The sequence below is a fragment of the Notolabrus celidotus genome, chromosome 11 (assembly GCF_009762535.1).
Source record: "Notolabrus celidotus isolate fNotCel1 chromosome 11, fNotCel1.pri, whole genome shotgun sequence".
In the NCBI taxonomy this organism is placed as follows: Eukaryota; Metazoa; Chordata; class Actinopteri; order Labriformes; family Labridae; genus Notolabrus; species Notolabrus celidotus.
Genome location: NC_048282.1, coordinates 3507555 through 3532337, shown reverse-complemented (window position 1 = coordinate 3532337; position 24783 = coordinate 3507555). Strand labels below are relative to the sequence as shown.

Genomic DNA, 24783 nt, shown 5'->3' with positions numbered 1-24783 from the left:
AGTTAGAGCTGGTTCAGGTTTGGACCAGCTATTAGTTATGCTGCTATATGGCTCAGACTGCTACTGAGGGAACTGACACACTGGGATCCTGTCTCTCCCCTCTCTCTGTCTGTCACTTACTTTAACTGTTCCAGTCTCATTAAAGTTCCTAGCCATAGACCTGAGCTCCCTTGTCTCGTAGGTTCCTCTGGATCTCTGCCATAGACGTCCAGCTGCTACAACTACAACAATCCGTCTCACCACTATCATCCCTATCTCTTCATCGCCCTCTATCCCTCTCTCCAACTCGGTCTCAGCAGATGTGTGTCTAACATGAGTCTGGTCCTGCTGGAGGTTTCTGCCTGTTAAAGGAAGTTTGTCCTTGCCACTGTACCTGCAAAGATCTCTGGTCATGGTGGATTAAGATGAGATCAGACTGAGTCCTGTCTGTAAGATGGGACTGGATCTGATCCTGTCTTGATGTTGGGTCTTTGTTAATAAAAGAACATAGAGGACGGTCTAGACCTGCTCTGTTTGGAAAGAGTCTGAGGAGAACATTTGTTGGGATTTGGCACTACATAAATAAAGATTGATTGATTGATTGATTGATTGATTGATTGATTGATTGATTGATTGATTGATTGATTGATTGATTGATTGATTGATTGATTGATTGATTGGTTGATTGATTGATTGATTGATTGATTTATTGATTGATTGGTTGATTGATTGATTGGCTGATTGATTGATTGATGGATTGAATGATTGATTGATTGATTAAATGTTTGAGTGATGGATTGATGGATTGATTGATTGATTGATTGAATGTTTGAGTGATGGATTGATGGATTGATTGATTGATTGATTGAATGTTTGAGTGATGGATTGATGGATTGATGGATTGATGGATTGATTGATTGATTGATTGATTGATTGATTGATTGATGGATTGATTGATTGATTGATTGATGGATTGATGGATTGATGGAAGTTTGACTGTGAGTGAAGCAGCCATTAAAGAAGATTCTGTAAATGTATTAGAAGCCTGAGTGTTCTCAGTCCAGATCTTTGCTGAGGTATTCTGAGATTACCTGTCATCGCATGAGAAAATCAAAATGTCCTCCTCCTTAAAGCTGGGGTTGGTGGTCAGATTGAGATCCATTTTTTGTTGTACTGGTTAAAATGATCTTTATGTCCTGATGGTAATCAATACATAATGTGTTCTTAAAAAAGAGGTAAAAAAAGCTGCTATCTACAGCCGGAGTAAACCTGGGAAAACACCAACCAATCCCTGCCATCAGGAGCCAAATGATGAAACCAATCAGATCCTGTCCTGCCGTTCTGCCCGCCTCCTGCAGAGCGTACATTTCATGTTTGTTTGTGTTTTTAACTTTCACTATGAGAATGTTTTGGTGTTTTCTTACCGCTGAGTGAGACATGAGTTGACGTAGTGGAAAACACAAACCATGTGCTGAGGACCGTTTTTTAATCAGTCACCATCATATGGTCTTGAATCAGCGGCGCTCGTGCATGTGAGCGGGGGCGTCGTTTTGGAGGAGTTCCAGGGGGGGCAGGGGGAGGGGTTAGATGGAGTCCTGAGAAAATTCTACATTCAAATTCATGCTTGTTTTCCTTGACTACCAACCCTAGCTTTAAACAAAACTGACTTAGGGAGAAAAGGAACAAAAAGAATCATAAATAAAAAGCATTTATTTCCATTAAAAGACTTCAACGTTTGCAGATTTTTGGATCGTCATAAATGTAGGCATTTATTTTTAAAAGCAGCATAACTATCTCATTAAACTTGGTGCATACAGCTGGCCAGAAACATTATTTCATAATATTTATCTTAGGTTTGTTTTGTCATTAAGATCTTTGATTTTTTTCTCTTCAAGGACATCTTTGACTCTGTGTAGTTTGTTGTCACAGATTTTCACTTTGTTGTTTTTGTCTGCTCATTATTTTCATGTAGGTCTGAAGTTTGAGTCCCCTGAATCCTGATGGATAGAAATCCTCATGCAGTCGGTGTCAGACACATCTTCATATTATCCTCCTTGGTTCCTCTCAGGCCTCAGAAATGCGTTGCTGTGATCTCCTGCGAAACAAAAGGACAGTGGAGATCAAACAGGGGGGGAGAGAACTGGAGGGTGAAGGAGACACATACCACAGAGGACAGCATGGGGATGTGACACGACATACCAGACTGATTTTTAAAATATGTGCAACACTTTCCATTCCCTCTGCGGCATGAGGAGTTGAGAAACAGGATTAAACAGGAACGTCAACATTGTGTTTGATATATTTTCACAGCGGGCGGCAAATGCAGAAATAATGGCTCTGCGTCAAACTATTTTAAACTTGATGTTTTCACTTTGCACTGTGTGGTTTCTTGCATTCACTGCATGCTATTAAACTTGATGTATTGTCTCTCTGATGGGCCTCGAGGATGATTGTAATGCTCAAATTATTCTCTGAAATGCTTGTGTGAGACGGTATCCCTTTATTTATGACAAGAAAGGGGACTTGGATAGAATGAAACAAGCTCCGAATCAAAGGAAGTAACTTTTTACTTCCTTTTCAGAACTCTGAAAGCCTCAGTTTTTCCATATAGAAGCATTTCCATGTGAAATATAATCAGACAGCATGCGCCTCATACATTTATATATAAACATGCTTGTATTTCCTTAGATTGACCTCACGCTGCTCCCGACATCAACTCTCTCACATCCTCTGAATTTCTGTATCCCCTCGAGTGTCAGTGTTTGTCTCTCCCATGAAAAGCCATTGCTCCTGTAAACTGTGTTTCATGGACCATTGCCATGTCTTTGTTCTTTGTTAGTCTCTCTCCATGAGAGCAGACACACAAAGTCACGCACCCAGCTAAATACTCCAGCAGAACAGGCAGAGAAACAACAACACACCAGCTGACAAATACACAACCTGCACGCAAGAACAGGTGTATGAATGAGATAAAAGCACACATTAACACACACACACGCACGTGCGATTGCCTACTGAGAGAGAATTATGGGGTGTCTTTCCTTCTTGATAAAGCTTATAGTTAGAGCTGGTTCAGGCTTCGACCAGCTCCTAGTTATGCTGCTATAGGCTTAGACTGACACACTGGGATCCTATCTCACCCCCTTCCCCCCAACCCCCTCATCCCTTACTTTAACTCTCCCTGTCCCATTAAAGTTATTAACCATAGTCCTTTCTGGAGTCCCTGAGCTCCCTTGTCTCGTAGGTTCCTCTGAGCTGCTGTAGACGTCCTCCTGCTGTGGACGTTCCAGACTCCAGCTGATACGGACGTGCTGGACTCCAGCAGCAACAGCTACTACTACTCGCCTCATCACTATCACCGCTCCCTCTCTCTCTTATTCTCCTCTATCCCTCTTTCCAGACCCAACTGGGTCTCAGCAGATGTGTGTCTAACATGAGTCTGGTTCTGCTTGAGGTTTCTGCCTGTTAAAGGAAGTTTGTCCTCGCTGCTGTAACTAGCTAAATACTGCAAAGTGCAATGCTCATGGTGGATTAAGGTGGGGTCAGACTGAGTCTTATCCTGTCTTGGTGTTGGGTCTCTGTTCATAATTTGACATAGAGTGGTCTAGACCTGCTCTGTTTGTAAAAGAGTCTTGAGGTAACGTTTGTTGTGATTTGGCACTATACAAATAAAGATTGATTGATTGATTGTGGGATGCAGAAGTTCTGATGCACACATAGACACGTTTTTCAAGATATAATAAACAGGTAACTAGCATTAAAACACAATTAAGAAAGCATTGAGATAAAATCTAACTCTTAGCCTTGTCTAACCCCCAGCCCTCTGACTGGCTGTAATCAATCACTGGTCAAGGTCACGCTGCTTGCACAGCGTAGGATTAATGAACCAATTATTAAGCAACATTTCAATAATTTCCCATTATAATACATGATTCCCATTAAGCTGCCGAGTGAACTCAGTCGCTCTCTTCTGTATTTATGAGCACAGAGATGGGTTATTAGGATTAGTAATTTTCTACCTCATTGAGATGTCTCCAATCCCTCTGCATACAATATTCTGACTTCACATGTTGTCTTTCATCTAACAGTGGTTTATGTCCCTGTAGAATATGGGAAGCCAGCCAGCCAAGACTGGAAACCCTTTCCTTTGTTCCCTGGATAATAACATATGGTGGACATGTGGAGGACATAAAAGGCAGGCTAAAACACTGGAACAATAAGCACCTCTGATGAAAACACAATGTCCATTACTCTCCATTTAACAACTCTGATCAGTGTTTTTTATTAACATTTGATCAAATGACTATAATAAATGTGAATCAAGTTGCATAAAGAGAATGAGAATTAAAATGCAATATTCATCTATAATTGTTTTTACGGACACACTTTTTGCTTTCATAAGGGTCAGTTTTAGGTTTAGTCTCCAGCTGTTTAAGATGAAAATGTTCTTTAACCCTCCTGTTATGTTCGTTTCTCTGGAACAGCAATAATATTCCTAGGTCAATTTGACCCAGGGAATATTCAAATATCCAAAAGTATCAGAACCCCAAAAAATTCCAAAAACATTCTTCTAATTTTTAACTCCATTAGTAACCATTTAAATCAAGATTTAGTCTTGGAGTTCTTTAATTCTCACAGATCATGGTTCAATGAGGATAACTCACTCGTTTTTCATTAAAACTAATGTTAAAGGTGACATATCATGCAAAATTGACTTTTTAATGGTTCTTTACCTGAAATATGTTTCCCTGGCATGTCTACAAACCCCCCGAGAATGAAAAAAATCCATTCTGCCCCTGTTCTGATTTCTCCACCTTTCTGTAAATGTGTGTGAAACCAGCCGTTTCAGACTTCCGTGTTTTTGTTACGTAACAACGACATCCGGTCTGTCACGGAGTCAGAGCTCAGAGCTTGTTCAGCCCATAGACTGTATAAAATAATACTGAATCCCTCCTCCGTTTTTCATTACCTGCACAAATGTGTGCTAACAAGGAGCTTAGGAAGGAGGCATGCTAGTTGTAGGCTGTCTTAATAAATACAAAGGTCGGTTTTACTCCCCACGTCTGCAGATTTGAAGATCTAGTGGATGATTTTTATTTACCATGGATAAGTGCTAGCGCTACTTAGCATAGCTACATAGCTACATGTCGTAGCTGTAGCTGTGTACCAAGACACACGTCTACATACTGACAAATAAAACAAGAAACACTAAATCTGTGACCAATCCTTCAGAAAAGGTCCCGCTGCCTTTCTGGTAGAGGTCGGTTTTACTCCCCACGTCTGCAGATTTGAAGATCTAGTGGATGATTTTTATTTATCATGGATAAGTGCTAGTGCTAGTTAGCATAGCCACATAGCTACATGTACGTAGCTGTGTCCCAAGACACAGGTCTACATATACTGATAAATAAAACAACAAGAAACACTAAATCTGTGACCAATGGTTCAGAAAGGTCCTGCTACAGGCGCCTCTCCGTCAGGATCAGATTCTGGATCAGATTCAGAGGGTTGAAGTAACGCGATCTCTGAGCAGCCGTGTATATTCAGCCAACATGTAAACATTAGATCAACGTGCTGGAGAGCCGAGGCACATCCACTTCCTGAGGGGGCGTGGTCAGAGAGAAAACAGAGTGTTCTGAGGAGGACTGAAGAAGAGGATTTTTCAGTCATGCCAAAATCTGATTTCAAAGTGTTTTTTTGAGCATAAACTTTAAAGACATGTTTTGGGGACCTCTTAGACCAATATATATTGATGAAAAAAGCGTGATATGTCACCTTTAAAACTTTATTTAATGTACATTAAAAAAATCCTATATATAAATACAATAGTTTTACATTACACTGATTTTCTTTTTTATTTAGATTTCTTTTTTTTTTTTTGTTAAGAAGTGATGTTGATAAATTAACACAAGACCTCTTCTGTCACATGCTGCCCAGATTTTTATGCTGCATTTAGCTGGTTTGGAAGGCATGTATTGCCTAAAATAGACTTTAAAAAGGGTCAATTTGACCCGCAACATAACAGGAGGGTTAAAAACTCAGTGACGTTAACTGTCATTTCACCAAACATACAGACACATGTAGTGGCCAGCTGGCGACCATTGGAGAGCATTAGGGCCTGTGTCCACTCACAGCATCTATTTTATTTTTGGGGCTGTGGATCAGTGGGTAGGGTCAGTCGTCCATCGCTCAGAAGGTTGGCGGTTCGATCCCAGCTCCGGCAGTCACATGCTGAAGTGTCCTTGAGCAAGACACTGAACCCTAAATTGCTCCCTCTGATGTTCAGCGGTGTGTGAATGTGTATGAATGAGATTAACACTGATGGTCCCTTACTATAGCAGTCTCTACCATCAGTGAGTGAATGTGGTGTGAATGGGTGAATGTAACGAGTGGAGTAAAAGAGCTTTGAGGGATCAGAAAGACTAGAAAAGAGGTATAGAAGTAAATGTACCATATTTTAGACATAATACCAGTGAAGTTTGGCTTTCTGAGTGCTCGGCTTCTGTTTAATGCCCCTGCTCTCCTGGGGGAGGACCCTGACACTGGCTTCCTATTGTTTGTTTCTCAATATGTTTGAGAAAGTGACCCACACTTTGAGAACCCCTGCCCTGCAACCATCTTTAGACTACAGAGTTACAAGAAGAGACAGAAAACTGAGGAGCTTACAAAGTCGTCTTTAAAATGCAGTGAGACGCAGATCTTTGTTGACCACAACTTCTGTGCACTCTGCCCCACGGCATACAGGAGGTGCTCTTTCAAATCTTTTTGCATCTGCCCCTCAAACATCCTGAATTCACCACTGAGAGTAACAGTTCACAAAGCAAATGTTCAAATAGTACTTATGAAATATCTGTTATACATTTGAACTGACCTCATATAAAGGCTTTTCTTGGCTGGGTGTCATGGCGGACTGACAGTGCAGAACAGCATCATGGACCGTAGTGAACAGACACGATTTAGTCACTTTGTCGTTTAAGAAACCTCCAGTCTGCAGGTTGTCCACCACTCCAGCTAGAGAGAGAGAGAGAGAGAGAGAGAGAGAGAGAGAGAGAGAGAGAGAGAGAGAGAGAGAGAGAGAGAGAGAGAGATGGAGAGGATATCATGGGTCTGCAGGAGGTGTCACATGTGGAACATTTGAGGATTAGAAATGGGAAGAATCAGAGGGAGACGGTGGAACAGAGTGTGATCGTTGATGCTGGAGGAGTAAGGTGGACTAAGAGTAAGAGACGGACTGAGGGGGATGTGAGGTTTAAGGGATATTTCAGTTTTTTTTTAAGTGGGGTCGTATGAGTTACAGTACACTATTGCTCCTGTTAGCCACAATGCGTGTCGGTGAGCTCTTCCCCTTTAATGAGAAAATTCCCAGAGGACCGGCCGGCAAGCTAGGCTATTCTCTCTGCAGATGGGGCCGCATATTTCACCTAATTTCGGCAAAGTTGAGAAAATATGGTCCAGGCACTCATCATGGTGCAAATGCATGCACCAGTAGAAAAAATTGGAGCTATTCAGTCTGCTGTCAGAAACCCTCTTTGTTTTGGCACTATTTTCTGACGCACCTCGCAGACCGGTGTTCTTCCGCTGCATGAGCACGGATACACACCGATCAGCTGTTTGGATTAACAAGCACGTAGCAGGATCAAGTCACAGTATCGGTCTTCTGAGTGAATTAAACTCACTTTTCTGCAAATTTAAAAGATGGTACATTTCTGTCTTTATCCCGGCTGTTCAAACAAGCAAACCTCCTGTAAGGCAGGGAACTCTGGATGATGAGTGATGCAGACTGGAGCCGTATGTGAGCTGCTGGTATCCTCTGATTCAGAAAGGTCCTGAAGTATTGTTGTCACTAAGTCCCTCTCCTGACAGCAGAAGCTCTCTGGGTTCATTGGCATGGGCTCACAGGCTGTTTCCGAAATCGCCTACTATACTAGCAGTACGTACGGATATGTCCAAAATTCAGTATGTAGTAAGAAGTATGTGAACAAGAGCAAAATCTGCAGTATGCCAAAACTCCCCGGATGTCTACTGATACGGGAAAATATCTCAGTGTGCATCGGACCAGTCTGCCTCGCGTACTGTTTCCCATAATGCACAGCGCTTGTTCTGCTTTTTCTTTTTCCTCATTTTTTGACGGGAGGAAATCTGTTTTTGGGTGCTGTGAAAGTTATCAAATTACATATAAACCACTTCCTAACTTTTTCAATCATAAATGGATGCTAAATAAGCTTTTTATTTATCGGCTTCGCCGTTGTTTACTTCCGCTTTCCGAAACCGGAAATCCAGCGAAGTCTGGCTCAGCATGCTGCATGACAGATCGGACAGAACAGTCATACTATATACTAAATTCAAACGCAGTATGTAGTAGGCAATACCTACTGCCTACTACATTAGTAAGTAGTATGTAGCAGTCCGTTTCGGAAACAGCCACAGTTTACACACCGGCACCACCAGGTAACGTGGGATCTCTCCTGCTCACTCGTTAGCACAGAACTTTCTCCCCTCTCTTCTTCGTTGGTACGTTGGGTCTGCATCTGGAGTTCTTCCTCTGTAAACTCTGGTTCATAGAGAAATCCTCTTGCGTCCACAGTAAACAGCATGTTCTCGTCGCTGTCAGAATCACTCATTTTTGCTGTTTGTAGTTTTTGTTCACTCTAAAAGTGTCTGCTAAAAATGCTACGTGCTTGTTGATCCAAACAGCTGATCGGCGTGTGTCCATGCTCATGCAGCGGAAGAACACCGGTCTGCATGTCAGAAAATAGTGCCAAAACAAAGAGGGTTTCTGACGGCAAACTGAATAGCTCCAATCTTTTCTACGGGTGCATGCATTTACACCGTGATGAGTTCCTGGACCATATTTTCTTAACTTTAGCAAAATTACGTGAAATAGGAGGCCCCGTCCACAGAGAGAATAGCCTAGCATGCCGGCCGGTCCTCTGGGAATATTCTCATTAAAGGGGAAGAGCTCACCGGCACTCATTGTGGCTAACAGGAGCAATAGTGTACTGTAAATCATACGACCCCACTTCAAAAAAACTGAAATATCCCTTTAAGTCCTGGCATTGATTGAACCTTGTTATTATTCCTGGCTGTATGAATATTTACCGCAGACTATTTTCATACCTTATCACTCATAAGAAGTAATTTCCTTCACAACAGGCTATCAATCCAGTGCAGCCAAATTACAACTGCTAATCCTGTGAAGGGAACTGTGGCTTCCAGCATTGTGTTTATTTTCCTGGAGACACATATCTTCCACCCAGCGACTTAGAACTAATTTGTAGACTCTAATATTAAAGCAAACACAGAAAATAGATGCTTTATTATTTTAAAAACAAAGCTGGTCCAGCAGACTTTTTAGAGCTTTCCTAAGGACTCATTATGATCTCCTGAAGAGCCGATATTTCATATCATAGCAGACCAAGAAAAACCTGGACGCATACCAGCCACAGAGTCCTTCACCTTACAATAACACCAGAAAACAGCTAAAACAACAGCCGGTGTTGTTGAAAGAATTCAAACAGAGTGTAACTGGGTGGGTCTCAAACACATCCTCGTGTGTTTACTGCAGAATGTGGGACAAAAAATCCCAGGAGGGTTAGGGAACATTTGTGAAAAATTGGGGGATCACTGATATCTATGAGAAAGCAGGTTCACAAGCAGAAAAGATAAAGCGTTTAAGGTATTCTAAGAAACTTAACCCAGAACCACGTCAAAGTCTAAACCAACAAGAGTTAACTGTAACATAGAGGCTGTGGTTTCCAAGAGTTTTTCTTCTTACTGTTATCAAACATGAGAAATTCCACCAAAAGCCACACAAAAGCCAAACACATGTTTATTAGCAATGCTTTTCATTTCACAGGACAGAGGGACTTACTTTGGCAGCCAGCGAGAACAACCTCTATACCAATCTGTCCGTAATCTTTGTGGATCTGAAACACACACACAAAAAAAAGCACCAAAGTCAAAGAAGGGATAATTTCAACATTTCGTTAATCTGACAATTCAGTTTACACCAACTGATACCTGAGGAGCTGAAAGAGAACAAAGGGGAGCAACTCTGATTCCCCAAAAAGTAGGGGCGCTGTGTAAAGTGTTCATAAAAACAGAACTTGATGGTCTGTAAAGTGCAAAGACAACACACACTACCAGTCCAAAGTTTGGAAACACCTTCTCATTCAAGGGTTTGTATTTATTGTAATGATTGTAAACACTGTAGATTAATACTGAAGACATCAAAACTATGAAAGAACATATATGGAATTATTGAATGAAGAAAAAAGTGTTAAACAAAGCAGAATCTGTTTTATATTTTACATTCTGTAAAGTAGCCCCCTTTTTCCTTCATGACAGCTTTGCACACTCTTGGTATTCTCTCAGTCTGCTTCATGAAGTGGTCTCCTGGAATGGTTTCTAATGAACATGAGCCTTGTCAAGAGTTCATTTGTAGAATGACTTGCCTTCTTAATGTGTTTGAGACCATCAGTTGTGTTGTTCAGAGGTAGGGTTAGTACACAATGGATAGCCCTATTTGACTACTGTTGTAATCCAGATTATGGCAAAACCAGATTATGTCATAGTTGTGATGTCTTCAGTATTAATCTACAATGTTGAAAATAATGAAAATAAATAAAAAGCATTGAATGAGAAGGTGTGTCCAAACTTTGGACTGGTAGTGTATGTAATGGTGAAACTTATTTGTTTTAAGACAAATATATGCTCATTTTAAACTTGATGCCAGCAACACATTCAAAGAAGTAGTGTTGACTGAAGCAGGTATTTATCTCTTCATCTAACAGCACACTAAACATTTGGGAATCCAGTAGACCAGTTTCTGGAGTTCTGAAAGTAAATACTGTCCATCTTTGGCTGGTCTCAGCTGCTTAACAGTTTGGGCTCTTTGTCAAATTGGAAAAGAAGTTCTACATGAAAATACTAATTTGAAGAGAAGTGTATTTATATAATCCAAATAAAAACACTACATATCCTTGGTTGAATCTTTCATGTGTTATTGATTGATTATAGTTGATCAACTGTCGTATCCATACACTGCGTAGCGTCTTGACCCCCACGGTGTCCAGGAAGTTCACAGGGCTGAGGTCGAGGATGATGGCTCTTGGAAGAGAGGGGTCAGGCTCAGGATCCATTTTGATAACAGCAATGTCTTTCTGCTCCATCTTCTCTGGCTCCCCCTCCTGTGCAGGAGGAGACATGACACATATAGAGTTACTTATAAGAGGTAAATCCATGAGAAATGTGGATCAGGATCATGTATTATAACCACATAGAACAGGAAAACCAAATGATCTTTGAGGTTAAAGAGAGTTTGATTACTTTTCTGCTCTGTATTTGATTTAACCAAAACCCTTTTCCCACATGTGCTGGACTGCTGAAAATGTCTTAACTTCATCCAGGCAGGCTGCATGTGTAAACACCATCAGCTGACTTTTTCCTGTTAGCTTCCTCTTAAAGAGCTGAGCTGAGCTGAGCTCCCTTGTCTCGTAGGTTCCTCTGAGCTGTGGTAGACGTCCTCCTGCTGTGGATGTTCCAGACTCCAGCTGATACGGACATGCTGGACTCCAGCGGCAACAGATACTACTACTCGTCCCATCACTATCACCGCTCCCTCTCTCTCTCTTATTCTCATCTATCCCTCTTTCCACACCCAACTCGGTCTCAGCAGATGTGTGTCTAACATGAGTCTGGTTCTGCTCGAGGTTTCTGCCTGTTAAAGGAAGTTTTTCCTTGCCGCTGTAACTAGCTAAATACTGCGTGGTGCAATGCTCATGGTGGATTAAGGTGGGGAGATGGCCAAATTCCACCAGATCCATGTCCGGTCCTTCTCCGATCCGTCACAGCACCGGATCTGATAGGTTTCTATTCTAGTCAATGTGTTAACTTCCACTGGATCCGCTCCGTTGTGTTCCGGCTGCGTCTCTGATCCGGCAGGTCTGAGCCCTCCGGATCAGATACACAAGACTTCTATTTTTGCCAGATGCCGGAGCACGACGCATCAAAGTCAACAGAGCAGATGGAGCGGGACAGGAAGTCAGGTTTTACCAAAACAAAATGAAAACATCCGGTTAATTTTCAGAATAAAACACTCTGTGTTATCACCAGATCGTATTTCACTTAACTACAACAACAAACCAAAGTCATGATGAGCGGAGCCAGGCCTGGAGTCAACAGGTCAGAGGTTTTCAGAGGACCAGAAAGACAACATGGATGAGGAGAGGAGGAGGAGAATCCTTGAATCAGTGATTACAGCGGGAAAACCTCGGTCACATGACTCCAGCTGTCCGACGGTCCTGCTCCGTGCTGCGTTCTGAAAACGCACCCGATGGATGTTGACGGACATGAGACCTGCTCTGTTTGTGCAAGCGTCTTGAGATAACGTTTGTTGTGATTTGGCGCTATACAAATAAAGATTGATTGATTGACTGAAGATGTTGTTTCCACTGTTGTGTTGGCATTGTGAAAACTTCCTTAGAGGTGCTGTACTGACATCAACACAAAAACAGTCACCCTCACAGAAGGCTCCCCCTCTTCCTGCTCCATTTTGAGTAGTGCGAGCGCTGCCTGCTGCGAGGTGCAAGGTGAACAACAAGCTCCTGGAAATATCAGGGCCTGAATGTCCTGAAATTATCTAAAAATGTCAGGGTTTTTTTAATTAATTTTTTTATTTAACCGTTATTTTACCAGGAATAGTCCCATTGAGATACAAAGTCTCTTTTTCAAGGGAGTCCTGGCCAAGACAGCAGCATAAAAAGTTACACAAATAGAACAGGACAAAACATACAGTGGCAAGTAACTATTACATTGATTTATAAATTAGCAGTGTTAAGCTTTAAAACATGTGCACAAGCTGATCAGATCATCCTTTATCCTAGTTTTGAAATCCTCCAATCGAATTAAACAGTCCAGTTTCAAGCGACTCTGAAGCTCAGACCAAGAAGAGGGAGCAAAGACATGAAAAGCACTTTTACCAAAGACAGAGCGAGTCCGAGGAATGACAAAAAGAATTTGTCCATGGGACCGAAGATGACAGCCACTGACAACTTTAGGAGTCAATAAGGAACATAAATAAGACGGCAGCTCCTGGAGTATGGCCTTATAAAGAAAGATATACCAATGCTCCAGTCTTCTGTTGTATAAGGAAGACAAGTCGACCTTCTCATACAAGATACAGTGATGTGTGCGGAAACCTAAACCAGAAACAAACCGCAATGCAGCATGGTACACAGAGTCCAACATTTTCAGAGAGGCTGAAGAAGCATGCATATAAAGAACATCACCATAGTCAATTACAGATACAAAGGTTGCTAGAATGAGCTTTTTACGCGCAGCAAAGGAAAAACAGCGTCTGTTTCTATAAAAGAAACCCAACTTCACCCTCAGTTTTTTAGTAAGACTCTCAATATGATGATTAAAAGAAAGATTTTCATCTAAGAGAAAACCCAAGTATTTAAATGTTGGGACACATTCGATTTCCTCATTTGTGGAGGTGAAAATCTTAGGGTTCATGTGTACAAAGGGCTTCAGGGAGCAATTTTAAGAAGTAGAATTTGGAATGTATTAAGATTACACTGAAGTCCTGCTAGTACAGAGCCCCTATAGTGACATGGGCAGAAAAAAATTATTTGATGCGTTCCCGTGTGTACCAGAAACTAACCTGTGCTCACTCGAAAAATGTATTGAGATCACAAGATATTATTGCGTGCTCATGTGAAAGTTTCCCATGTTCACGACAAAGTTTCCCATGTGCACAGGGTACCAAGTGCGCACTGGAGATCAACCAGTGCATCACTATCTTCCAGTTTCGATCTATAAATGACAGTACAGGTGTTAGTTGAGCTTTATGTCAACCTTGGGCTTCATTATAAGGATATTATGGCTTTGCTTGCACATCGTCACTGCTTTATTGTGTCAGAACAGCACCTAAAGCAAACAAGTGTATTTTGCCCCAATGAGATATGCAGTTTATTTCATCATGAGCACAAAATCATTACATGCTCAAGACAAAGTTTCTCTAGCTCATGGCAAAGTCTCTCATTAGCACGCAAAAATATTTTGTAATCTCAAGAAATTTTCCTGTGAGCACGGGATAGTTTCTGTTGCTCACAAGGACATATCTAATTCTTTTTTTCTGCCCATGTCACTTTAAGGGCTCCGTATGCTGGTGTTCAGTATGTCAGAAAAGAATAAAGTTATTTTACAGAAGAAAATCATTATTTGTGTCTTTGGTTAACCTCACCATGCCCAGTCCGTTCTTCTTTGCATCTTTCTTGGCTTTTTTGGCGTTGCTCTTTTCGTGCCTCTTTAGTTTGGCTTCTAGTTTCTTCTTGGCTGACAGGATCTTGGTGATGTCGATGCCCGACTGAGAGAAACAAAACAGAATCAGGTGAAGTTAATCATGTGCCAAAACCAGTCAAATCTTCCTCCCTACTGTGGTTTCTTTATGACTTCAAGGCAAGGCAAGGCAAGGCAAGGCAAGGCAAGGCAAGGCAAGGCAAGGCAAGGCAAGGCAAGGCAAGGCAAGGCAAGGCAAGGCAAGGCAAGGCAAGGCAAGGCAAGGCAAGGCAAGGCAAGGCAAGGCAAGGCAAGGCAAGGCAAGGCAACTTTATTTGTATAGCGCATTTCATACACAAGGGCAACTCAATGTGCTTTACATTAAAACATTAAAAGCATTGGAGACATTCAGACAGGCATAAAAGAACACAATTAAAATGACAAATATAATAAAACAGAAAAGAAAAAGGAAAATTAGAATATATTAAAAATGGAATTAAAATTTTAATTTAAAGTGGGTTAAAATAATCTAAGATAGGAAGGCAGTGGCAAATAAAAAAGTCTTGGTGAGAGTTGGAGCAGACCTACAGCTTTCAGGGAGTGTTCCAGATATGTGGTGCATAATGACTAAACGCTGCTTCACCATGTTTCCTTCTGACTCTAGGGACTGAAAGCAGACCAGTACCTGATGACCTCAGAGGTCCAGATGGTTCATACAGTAGTAGCAGATCAGCAATATATTTTGGGCCTAAACCATTCAGTGCTTTATAAACCATCAGCAGGATTTTAAAGTCTATTCTCTGACAGACAGGAAGCCAGTGTAGAGATCTAAGAACTGGAGTGATGTGGTCTACTTTTTTGGTCCTTGTTAGGACTCGAGCAGCAGCATTCTGTATGAGCTGCAGCCGTCTGATGGACTTTTTAGGGAGTCCTGTAAAGACCCCGTTACAGTAGTCTAGTCTGCTAAAGATGAATGCATGGAGGAGTTTTTCTGCATCCTGCTGAGACATGAGTCCTTTAATCCTTGATATATTCTTAAGGTGATAGTAGGCTGACTTTGTAAGTGTCTTAATGTGTCTGCTGAAATTAAGGTCTGAGTCTATGATTACACCAAGGTTTCTGGCTTGGTTTGAACATTTCATCGTTGCAGATTGGAGCTGAGCAGTAACCTTTAACCTTTCTTCCTCCAAAAACAATCATTTCAGTTTTTTCTTTGTTTAACTGAAGTACGTTACTGTTTGCTTTCTCTCTCTGCCAGTTGGATTTATTTTCTAAAATTAACTTTAATATTTTTTAAAAAGAGCAAAAATTCTTTACTGATATCAAAATAATGATAACAAAGTAAGAGGGAAGAGGGAAGTCACTGCTATGATAAAGAAGGGGATGACTGACAGCAGCAAAGCAGATCTTTACATGAGTTGTAACATAATACTGTCCATGTTACAGTTGATACCTATCCATTACAGCTCATTGTGTTCTAACATCAGTGTCAGGTTTAGCTCATTAGCAGTCACAGGAACGCTAACATCTACGTCCAGTCCAGCCAGTTTATCCTGTACTGAACAATCTAATTCCTCAAAACTCAAATAACATTAAACCAAAGGTGTGGGTGTGTCTGCTGACAGCCTGGAGGAGTGATGCCCTGCTAGTCCACACAGGAGTTATAAAACAACAACCTGAAGGAGAGTCTGTCGAGTAAAAGATTACTTCCTTTAAACATCTCTGTGCTTACAGTTGATGTTTCTTTTATGAATTAAACTACAAACGTTTGTTTCCCACGTTCTACAAAGCAAGCACTCAAGTTCTCTCTCAACACATATATGCTTTTTGTTTTGGCCTTTACTTTTCGTCTCATTGGCTGAACTGTTGAAAGCATGTGACCCAAACCTTTAGCCACAACAATAACATCTAAAAATATCCATTAGATACATGGCAGGTCAACACCAACTCTGTCAAGACCCCTGCTTCATATACAGTTTTAGAAAAACATCATACATTTATTTTAAAGGATGAGTTTTTTCAGCCTGAGTCAAACAGTTAAGGAAGTGCCACAAACTCTGAGATCAGGTTTATCCTGTAACCTTTCCCTGAATGCTCTTGTCTTTATCACATGTAGTGCAGGTGCAGTTTCATCACATGTGCAGACTTTCAATCTAGAATAAATCAAGCGAGAGCTGACAGAGGCTGAAAGTTGCTCGCTGTATTGCAAAGGAAAAAAAGCTTTACACTTTGTCTCTCTAAAGTTAATAAAGCAAAAGCCATCACATATATTTATCTTTATAACTCTGCATTAAGATTTACTACAGGTGACCCCTTTAACACACATCGGTGCATTCTTTACAATAAGGTTGGCTGGCCCTCTCTCACTGAAAGACGTTATGTATAAAGCTCTCTTATAGTCAGTGCACATGATGCACTTTGGGGACGTCAGGTCACGTCAATGGCTGAAGGGCCAGCAGATATATCATATCAACCTTTATTTTTACTCGAGAGATCATTGAGGGGCAACCCTCATTTACAATGATATCAGTTACAGTGACATTTAAAAAACAAACAACAAACAAACAAGAAAGCATCAAGAGTATCAGGGTCATCAAATAGGATCATTTGTGATTTGGAGATAAAAACAATTAATATATTAAAGCTCCTGTGAGGAACTTTCTATTTGTGTTGACTTTGGTGCCCCCCTGTGGACTAAGTGATCGTGCTTATTTTATCCTGTACATGTGTAAATTATATTATCTCCTTCTGCTTTCAACTAACAGTCAACTATTTCACTCATTAAGAATAATTTACTTCAGAAAAAGGGTTTTTCTTGACGTGCTGTCAATCACCCCGTCTGACACCTACCCTCTCACAGTGATTTCAGGCTTTAAAATAACAAAACAGAAATGATCAATACCTTTTCTAACAATCTTGTTTGCTTTTCTAGGTCATAAAGAGGCATCACTGTTAATTTCAGTCTGTTTCATGACCACTCAAAAACTCCTCACAGGAGCTTTAAATAAAATAATACAAAAAGGAGGTGTAGGGGATTGACTATAAAAGCACTAAAATAGGAGGGGACTGTTGATTAAAATGATACAATAAATATATACAGGTAAACCTAGCTAACACAGTTACAAAGCGGGGTTGAAAGGTTGAAAGGTTGAAATTTAAGTTTCTGAATTGTCCAAGAGGTGAAAGTGCGTTTAGTTCAAGACGCTGCTGTAACTTATTCCAGGAGTCAGGAGCAGAGAAACAAAAAGCAGTCTTCCCCAGTTCTGACCAAACACAAGGAACATGCAGAAGCAGCTGGTTTGAGATGTGAGTCTGATAAAAACGGTCTGGGTAATTAAGAGGAGGGCACAGACAGACTTAAAGACAAATAAAATGCTGCAAAATAATAAACTAAGTAAATAAAAAAAATAACTCAAATGGGGCTCTTATTGCTAACTTGATTTAGTTATATTAATTACATTTTTTTAATTATATTTTGGGGCATTTTGCCTTTATTGACAGGACAGCTGAAGAGAGACAGGACATGTGGGGAGTAGAGAGAGGGGGAAGACATGCAGTGAATGGCTGGGAGTCAATCCAGTGACCACTGCGACGACGAATACAGCCACCAGCGCCCCTTAGTTAAAATAAATTTGATATTATTAGCTTTTTAATTTCAGCATTAAAGGAAGATTGGCTTTTGACCCAGTCACGAGTAAACTCAGTTAAGGACACAGTAATGTTTTTATAGCCAGTAATAATAAACAAGATTCACAGAAAGCATTGCATTGACACCTGACTATGACTTTAATGCAGTCAGACTGAACTGCTTACATTTCTTTTATTATAAGAAGGGAACGTAGGATTAGCAGAGAAGTTAAGCTGCCACAATGAGACACATTGTAACAACAATCTGTCAATGGAAACCTGTGCATCCAGTGTAAAATGAAGCCACCCTTAAAACCAAACCAAAGTGAACCCTAAGAAGTGTTCTGCTTGGCTGCGTCTCTAAAGAAGAGTTTTTATTGCTGGAGAGTGGAGGGAAAATAAAACTGTTGTCTTTAAGCCTTTGTGCTGACAGGCTGTTAAAATATGCATGACAAACAGACACACCAACAGCTCCATTAGGGAAGGTTGGATTTATAGCTGCTGTAAATGACTAAAGCTGACTCTGCTCTCTCTTTTTGAAGCACATGAAGCAAAGGAACATTTCAGCATCTCAGTAATGTTTAAATAATCTTAATATAAAGAGGTTTCATGCAAACTTAAAGTCATTACAAAATCCTCCCCATCTTTGATCTTAACCGCTTTCAAATTCATATTTTTGTCTTTCAATACATTCACAACTTACTCCCAGCAAGCTTTCAGACTTAATATCAGTTTAACTCTCAGATCCATCTTTACCAAACAAGGTCTGCAAACAAACTCCATCCAGCATGTCGGAGTCTGCTGGTGTTCAATGATAAAGCTGCTGTTGTTGAATTCAATGAAGTTCAAAATGTGACGTTTTTGAAAGCACTGCAGTCAATAAGTGTAACTTGTTGTAAAGAGCAGAGGCTGTGTTCCTGCTGGTTTCACTCCTCTGACACTCTCCACGGCTCATCATGTTCTTACAAAGAGAGACTGCAGAGTTTTTAATAACACACACCTTTTTTAATCACCAATGAAGAGCATCTCATTTCAACACGTATACATCGTCATTAACGAGCGGCAGCCTTTTTATACACTTCGTCTGCGTTATTATGATGCCACGCACTGTGCACAAGTGGACTATAGTTGGGCAGAAGTTATGAATATGATATGTATATGTCCAACATTGAAAAAAACACTGGCTAAATCTTTGAGGGTTTGTTTGGCTCCTCCTGCACATTACATGTCACTACAGTTAGTGGTTAGTTTTATTATTGAATTTATCTGTTATATCTTGGCTCTTATTATTGAGCAGTAATGTTTAGTTTTGTTCTTTTATATGTGCAATACAATAAATAAATAAAACAAAACATTGTAGAAAATACTGGGATTATACTGTTACAGTAAGCAAGAATTGATGTCCAAACCACAAATGTGAAAGCAAAGAAAAAAGTCCCTTTATCATCAATCAACAACAGCCAATCAGATTTGTTTTTGTGTTTTATCTTCTCACTGAATAAAAATTCTGCCTGACTTTTTTTTTTAAATAGATGTAACTTTGATAAAAGCCATTCAAGCTTTCCTGCTTCTCCCAAAGAGAGTTAAAGAAATCTCACTGGAGTCTGCACGACATTTGAACTCATCAAACAATATAAAAGTATGACATTGAGGACAGCCCTCGCAAACACAAGACCTGATCTGCTTCTGGAACCTCTCCTGGCTGCATGTCAAAATGCCGCAGCTCGAGTATTGACTAGAACTAGGAAGAGGGAGCACATTTCTCCAGTGTTAGCTTCTCTACACTGACTCCCAATAAAATGTAGAATAGAATTTAAAATCCTTCTTTTAACCTACAAAGCCCTTAAAAATCAGACACCCTCGTATCTTAAAGAGCTCATAGTGCCCTATTACCCCTCTAGAACACTACGCTCCCAACATGCAGGCTTGCTAGTTGTACCTAAAATCTCTAAAAGTAGTATGGGAGGTAGAACCTTCAGTTATCAGGCCCCTCTCCTTTGGAATCATCTACCAGTCAGGGTCCGGGAGGCAGACACCCTCTCCACTTTTAAGAGTAGGCTTCAAACTTTCCTTTTTGACAAAGCTTATAGTTAGAGCTGGACCAGGCTTGGACCAGCTTTTGTCATGCTGCTATAGGCCTAGACTGCCGGGGGAACTGGCGCACTGACACAGGGATCCTAGCTCACCCCTTCCCCCCAACCCCTTCATCACTTACTTTAACTCTACCTGTCCCATTAAAGTTACTAACCATAGACCTTTCTGGAGTCCCCGAGCTCCCTTGTCTCGTAGATTCCTCTGAGCTGCAGTAGACGTCCTCCTGCTGTGGACGATCTGGACTCCAGCTGATACGGACGTGCTGGACTCCAGCGGCAACAGCTTCTACGACTCGTCTCATCACTATCACTTCTCTCTCTTACTCCCCTCTATCTGTCTTTCCAGACCCAACTCGGTCGAGGCATGATGTCTGTCTAACATGAGTCTGGTTCTGCTCGAGGTTTCTGCCTGTTAAAGGAAGTTTGTCCTCTCTGCTGTAACTAGCTAAATACTGTGAGGTGCAATGCTCATGATGGATTAAGGTGGGGTCAGACTGAGTCTTACCCTGTCTTGGTGTTGGGTCTCTGTTCATAATTTAACATAGAGTGGTCTAGACCTGCTCTGTTTGGACAAGAGTCTTGAGATAACGTTTGTTGTGATTTGGCGCTATTCAAATAAAGATTGATTGATTGATTGATTGTCACCAAAACAGTTGACGACTATGGCTCAGTGGTAGAGTCGGTTATCCATTAACCATAATTATTCCCTCTCTTCAAGTGTGCTCTGTGAGTTCAGTCACAGCTGGTGTCATAAAAAGCAGTAACTGATCAACTACTTCACAGACAGAAAATACCCAAACTTGAGTAGTCTGCATGCCAAAACCACGTGTGGTCAAACTTATCATCCATATGCAAAATGTCTGGACCTCATCTGTTATTTCTCATCCTGAAGACAAACGCAGCCTCCGCCCGTCGACAGCAGCTTTATTTCCAAGACAGAACCGAGCGACCCCCCTGTCTGTGACATGTTGACATTTTAATGGATGAGACGTTTGATTATCTCTTATTCTTATTCACTGGTCCTCACCCTTCTTCCGTCTTTTTGTAATCTTTTCTACCTTCTCCCAATCTTCCGTCTTCCCAGTTTGCCCCCCAAAAGGATGTGACAAAAAGAGGGGGAGGGAGGAGAAGGAGGGGTGAGTTTGAACAAAAGTTGAGCAGGAAGAAAGGAGAGGAGAAAATGGCTGGTTGACATTTTGAACAATGTCTGTCACGCTCTTGACGTGTGAATTGGTGAAATGTCGGGTCAGTTATTAGTGTGTCAGAAATAACGTCTGGAGGAGAGGAGTTAATTGCACGGAAATTGTGAAAAAGGGCATTGTTACCAGACTTAGTCATTCGTGTGTGTGTGTGTGTGTGTGTGTGTGTGTGTGTGTGTGTGTGTGTGTGTGTGTGTGTGTGTGTGTGTGTGTGTGTGTGTGTGTGTGTGTGTGTGTGTGTGTGTGTGGTTTATGTGTATCTGTGTTCATAAAAATATGCTAAGCGTGTCTTTGTACATCTTTTACGATTCTCAAGGGACGTCCACATTGACATATTACTTTACAAATCACATCCTCCTGAGTGTTTGTGCTCTGATGAGCTCACTATAATAACAGAGTAGTATTACTCTTAGGACTTGAGCCTGCTGACGTTAAATAGAGGATATTTTTTAGTCCTTACTCATGGAAGACCAAGAGTTTTAAGTTGTGGCCTGAAAGTGTTTTTAAAGGGACTCTGATTGATGTTACTGTTACAACCTGACAGAGATGGTGGTGGCACCATTTGAGCACTATAGTTCTAGTCTTGTCCTGTTTCCCGGTTCTGTGTGTTCTCGTTTGTCTTCTCTTTACGTGTGTCTGTGTTTATCCAGAGCTCGGCGTGGATCCACACACCTTGCTGCCAATCAAGCCTGCACACCTGCTGCTCATCTGCAATCAAGCCACCAACACTCTCTGCAGGAGAGACGCCGGCTCAGTTTGCCACTCGTCCCTTTACCCAGCATGGATCTCCTTTTGAAGTGTTTTTGGAAATCTAACTGCTCATGGTTAACCTTGTCTCTTTGCTTTTACAGATTTCAGTGCATCCTGCACTCTTTAATCCAGCGCTAAAACTCCAGAACCTTAGCTTCCTGACTAACTGCCATGTGATCCAGACTCTCACCGTACATACTGCTTAACCACAAAATTTTAAATATATAAAATATATGAATCAAAATAGACGAAATGAGCAGAAAAATGAAATCTCATACTGGTTGCATAAGCAGGCAGACAAACGGATAGAGATACATGAAGTGAATAAAAGCATGTCACAGACGTAAACCGGATTTATACTCCTGCGTCGAATCGACGGAGTAGCCTACGCATGTAGGTCTGCAAATCTCCCATACCTACGCAGAGGCCTACACACCTCCTCCAAAATGTAACGAATCGATGCAGACCACAAGCCCTGTGATTGGTCCGCTCAGCAGCATTGTATTTCCTGCATTTACAGTACTTTGAAGATCCCGGACATCGGCCGTGTATTTCATCTCCTCCTCTCTATTCTTCATGTAATCATGTCTGTATGATAAACAGCAACATGTATCAGCTGTAGATTAACATAACACGCTCTGAATCTCTGTGGAAAAGGAAACAGAGATCGTAGTGGGGCCGGAAGCAGCCGACCAGCTATCAGAGAGACCACACTGCCCTCTAGTGTTTAGGAGGAGAATTGCTGCGCTTCACGGACACATCGACGCACAAGTATGTGGTGCTCATGTCCATGTCAGCCCCTGCTGTGTAGGGACAACACAGAAATATAAACCAGCCTTAAAGGTGACATATCATGCAAAGTTGACTTTTTAATAGTTCTCTACCTGAAATATGTTTCCCTGGCATGTCTACAAACCCCCCGAGAATGAAAAAAATCCATTCTGCCCCTGTTCTGATTTCTCCACCTTTCTGTAAATGTGTGCTGAAACGAGCCGTTTCAGACTTCTGTGTTTTTGTTACGTAACAACAATATCCGGTCTGTAACAGAGTCAGAGCTCAGAGCTTGTTCAGCCCATAGACTGTACAAAATACAACTCAAACCCTCCTCCGTTTTTCATTACCTGCACACACGTGTGCTAACAAGGAGCTTAGGAGGGAGGCATGCTAGTTGTAGGCTGTCTTAATAAACACAAAGGTCGGTTTTACTCCCCACGTCTGCAGATTTGAAGATCTAGTGGATGATTTTTATTTTTCATGGAAAAGTGCTAGCGCTAGTTAGCATAGCTACACAGCTGTAGCTGTAGCTGTAGCTGTAGCTGTAGCTGTAGCTGTAGCTGTAGCTGTGTACCAAGACACACGTCTACATACTAACAAATAAAACAACAAGAAACACTAAATCTGTGACCAATCCTTCAGAAAGGTCCTGCTGCCTTTCTGGTAGAGGTCAGTTTTACTCCCCACGTCTGCAGATTTGAAGATCTAGTGGATGATTTTTATGTATCATGGATAAGTGCTAGCACTAGTTAGCATAGCTACATGTTCGTAGCTGTGTACCAAGACACACGTTGACATACTGATAAATAAAACAACAAGAAACACTAAATCTGTGACCAATGGTTCAGAAAGGTCCTGCTGCAGGCGCCTCTCCGTCAGGATCAGATTCTGGATCAGATTCAGAGGGTTGAAGAAACGTGATCTCTGAGCAGCCGTGTATATTCAGTCAACATGTAAACATTAGATCAACAAGCTGGAGAGCCGAGGCACATCCACTTCCTGAGGGGGCGTGGTCAGAGAGAAAACAGAGTGTTCTGAGGAGGGCTGAAGAAGAGGGGTTTTCAGGCAGACCAAAATCTGATTTCAAAGTGTTTTTTTGAGCATAAACTTTAAAGACATGTTTTGGGGACCTCTTAGACCGATATATATTGATGAAAAAAGCCTGATATGTCACCTTTAAGAGAGGGTTGGCTCTGATTTTTATCTTTCAGCTATTTCAACAAGGTTAAAAAATACTTCATTTTTTCATCAGAGTAACATTAACAAATCATTCCCTTTTTAACTCAGCAGGATGCTGAAACACACTTTTATCACAAGCTGCTTGGATTATTGCTACTCATTAATTACTAGTCTCCCTAAAAAGTCAAACGTGACAGATATTAAGAGTTACAGGAATAAAAAAAACACCACATTACCCCTCTGTTGGCATCACTACACAGAACAGATTTTAAAGCCCCGTCCTTCTACAAAGCGTTACATAATCAAGCACCAACATATATCAATGAACGGCTCGCCTTTTATGTCCACAGACAAACTCTCAGATCTCCTGCTGCCTTCTTTTAGAAGTCCCTGAAGTTTTTCCACAAGAGAAGCTGGTGAGGCTGCTGAATGTTCTCACGGCTATAAATCTTAAAATGCACTCTCTTAGAACTCAGAGCATCAAGTTCCCTGAACAGACCACTGATTTCATTCTGCTTTTAATTCATGTTCACCTGATATGATTGATTTTGTTTCAGTTAATCTGCTACATCTAAAATTGTTAAGCAGTTTTTGCTGCAGATTTGCATAAAGGAGGTTTTAATATTAGTTTCTAGGATGTTAGTTGGATTCTTAGGAGTGAGGTCTGTAAGTCCTTACCTTTCTTCCAAGGGTTTCCTGATACATCTCAGCGTTGGCAAAGTAGAGGGTTGCAGAGGAACGGAAGATCAAAATGCCCGGCACCGCCTTCACCTAAAATGAAAAGGTCATTTAATGAGTAAAAACATTCAACAGGGAGATAAACCATCAGTCTTATTTCAAGAAGGTAATCATGATATCCCTGCACAGCTGTTAAATCAGCAGACTGAAAAAGTAACAGT

The 24783-nt window shown here is 41.1% G+C and overlaps 1 protein-coding gene across 1 annotated transcript in view; it reads right to left on the bottom strand.

Annotated features, from left to right (window-relative positions):
* Positions 1–1689: 1689 nt before the first annotated feature.
* slc26a6 (solute carrier family 26 member 6) overlaps positions 1690–24783 on the bottom strand; it is a 45666-nt gene continuing 22572 nt past the window's right edge. Inside the window, exons 15-20 of the mRNA XM_034695251.1 lie at positions 24563–24655; positions 14228–14350; positions 11022–11168; positions 9851–9905; positions 6851–6990; positions 1690–2074 (exon numbers count right to left, since the gene is read on the bottom strand). Coding sequence (XP_034551142.1) covers positions 2051–2074; positions 6851–6990; positions 9851–9905; positions 11022–11168; positions 14228–14350; positions 24563–24655 — 582 coding nt within the window. The 3' untranslated portion in view covers positions 1690–2050. The remainder of the gene's footprint in view (positions 2075–6850; positions 6991–9850; positions 9906–11021; positions 11169–14227; positions 14351–24562; positions 24656–24783) is intronic.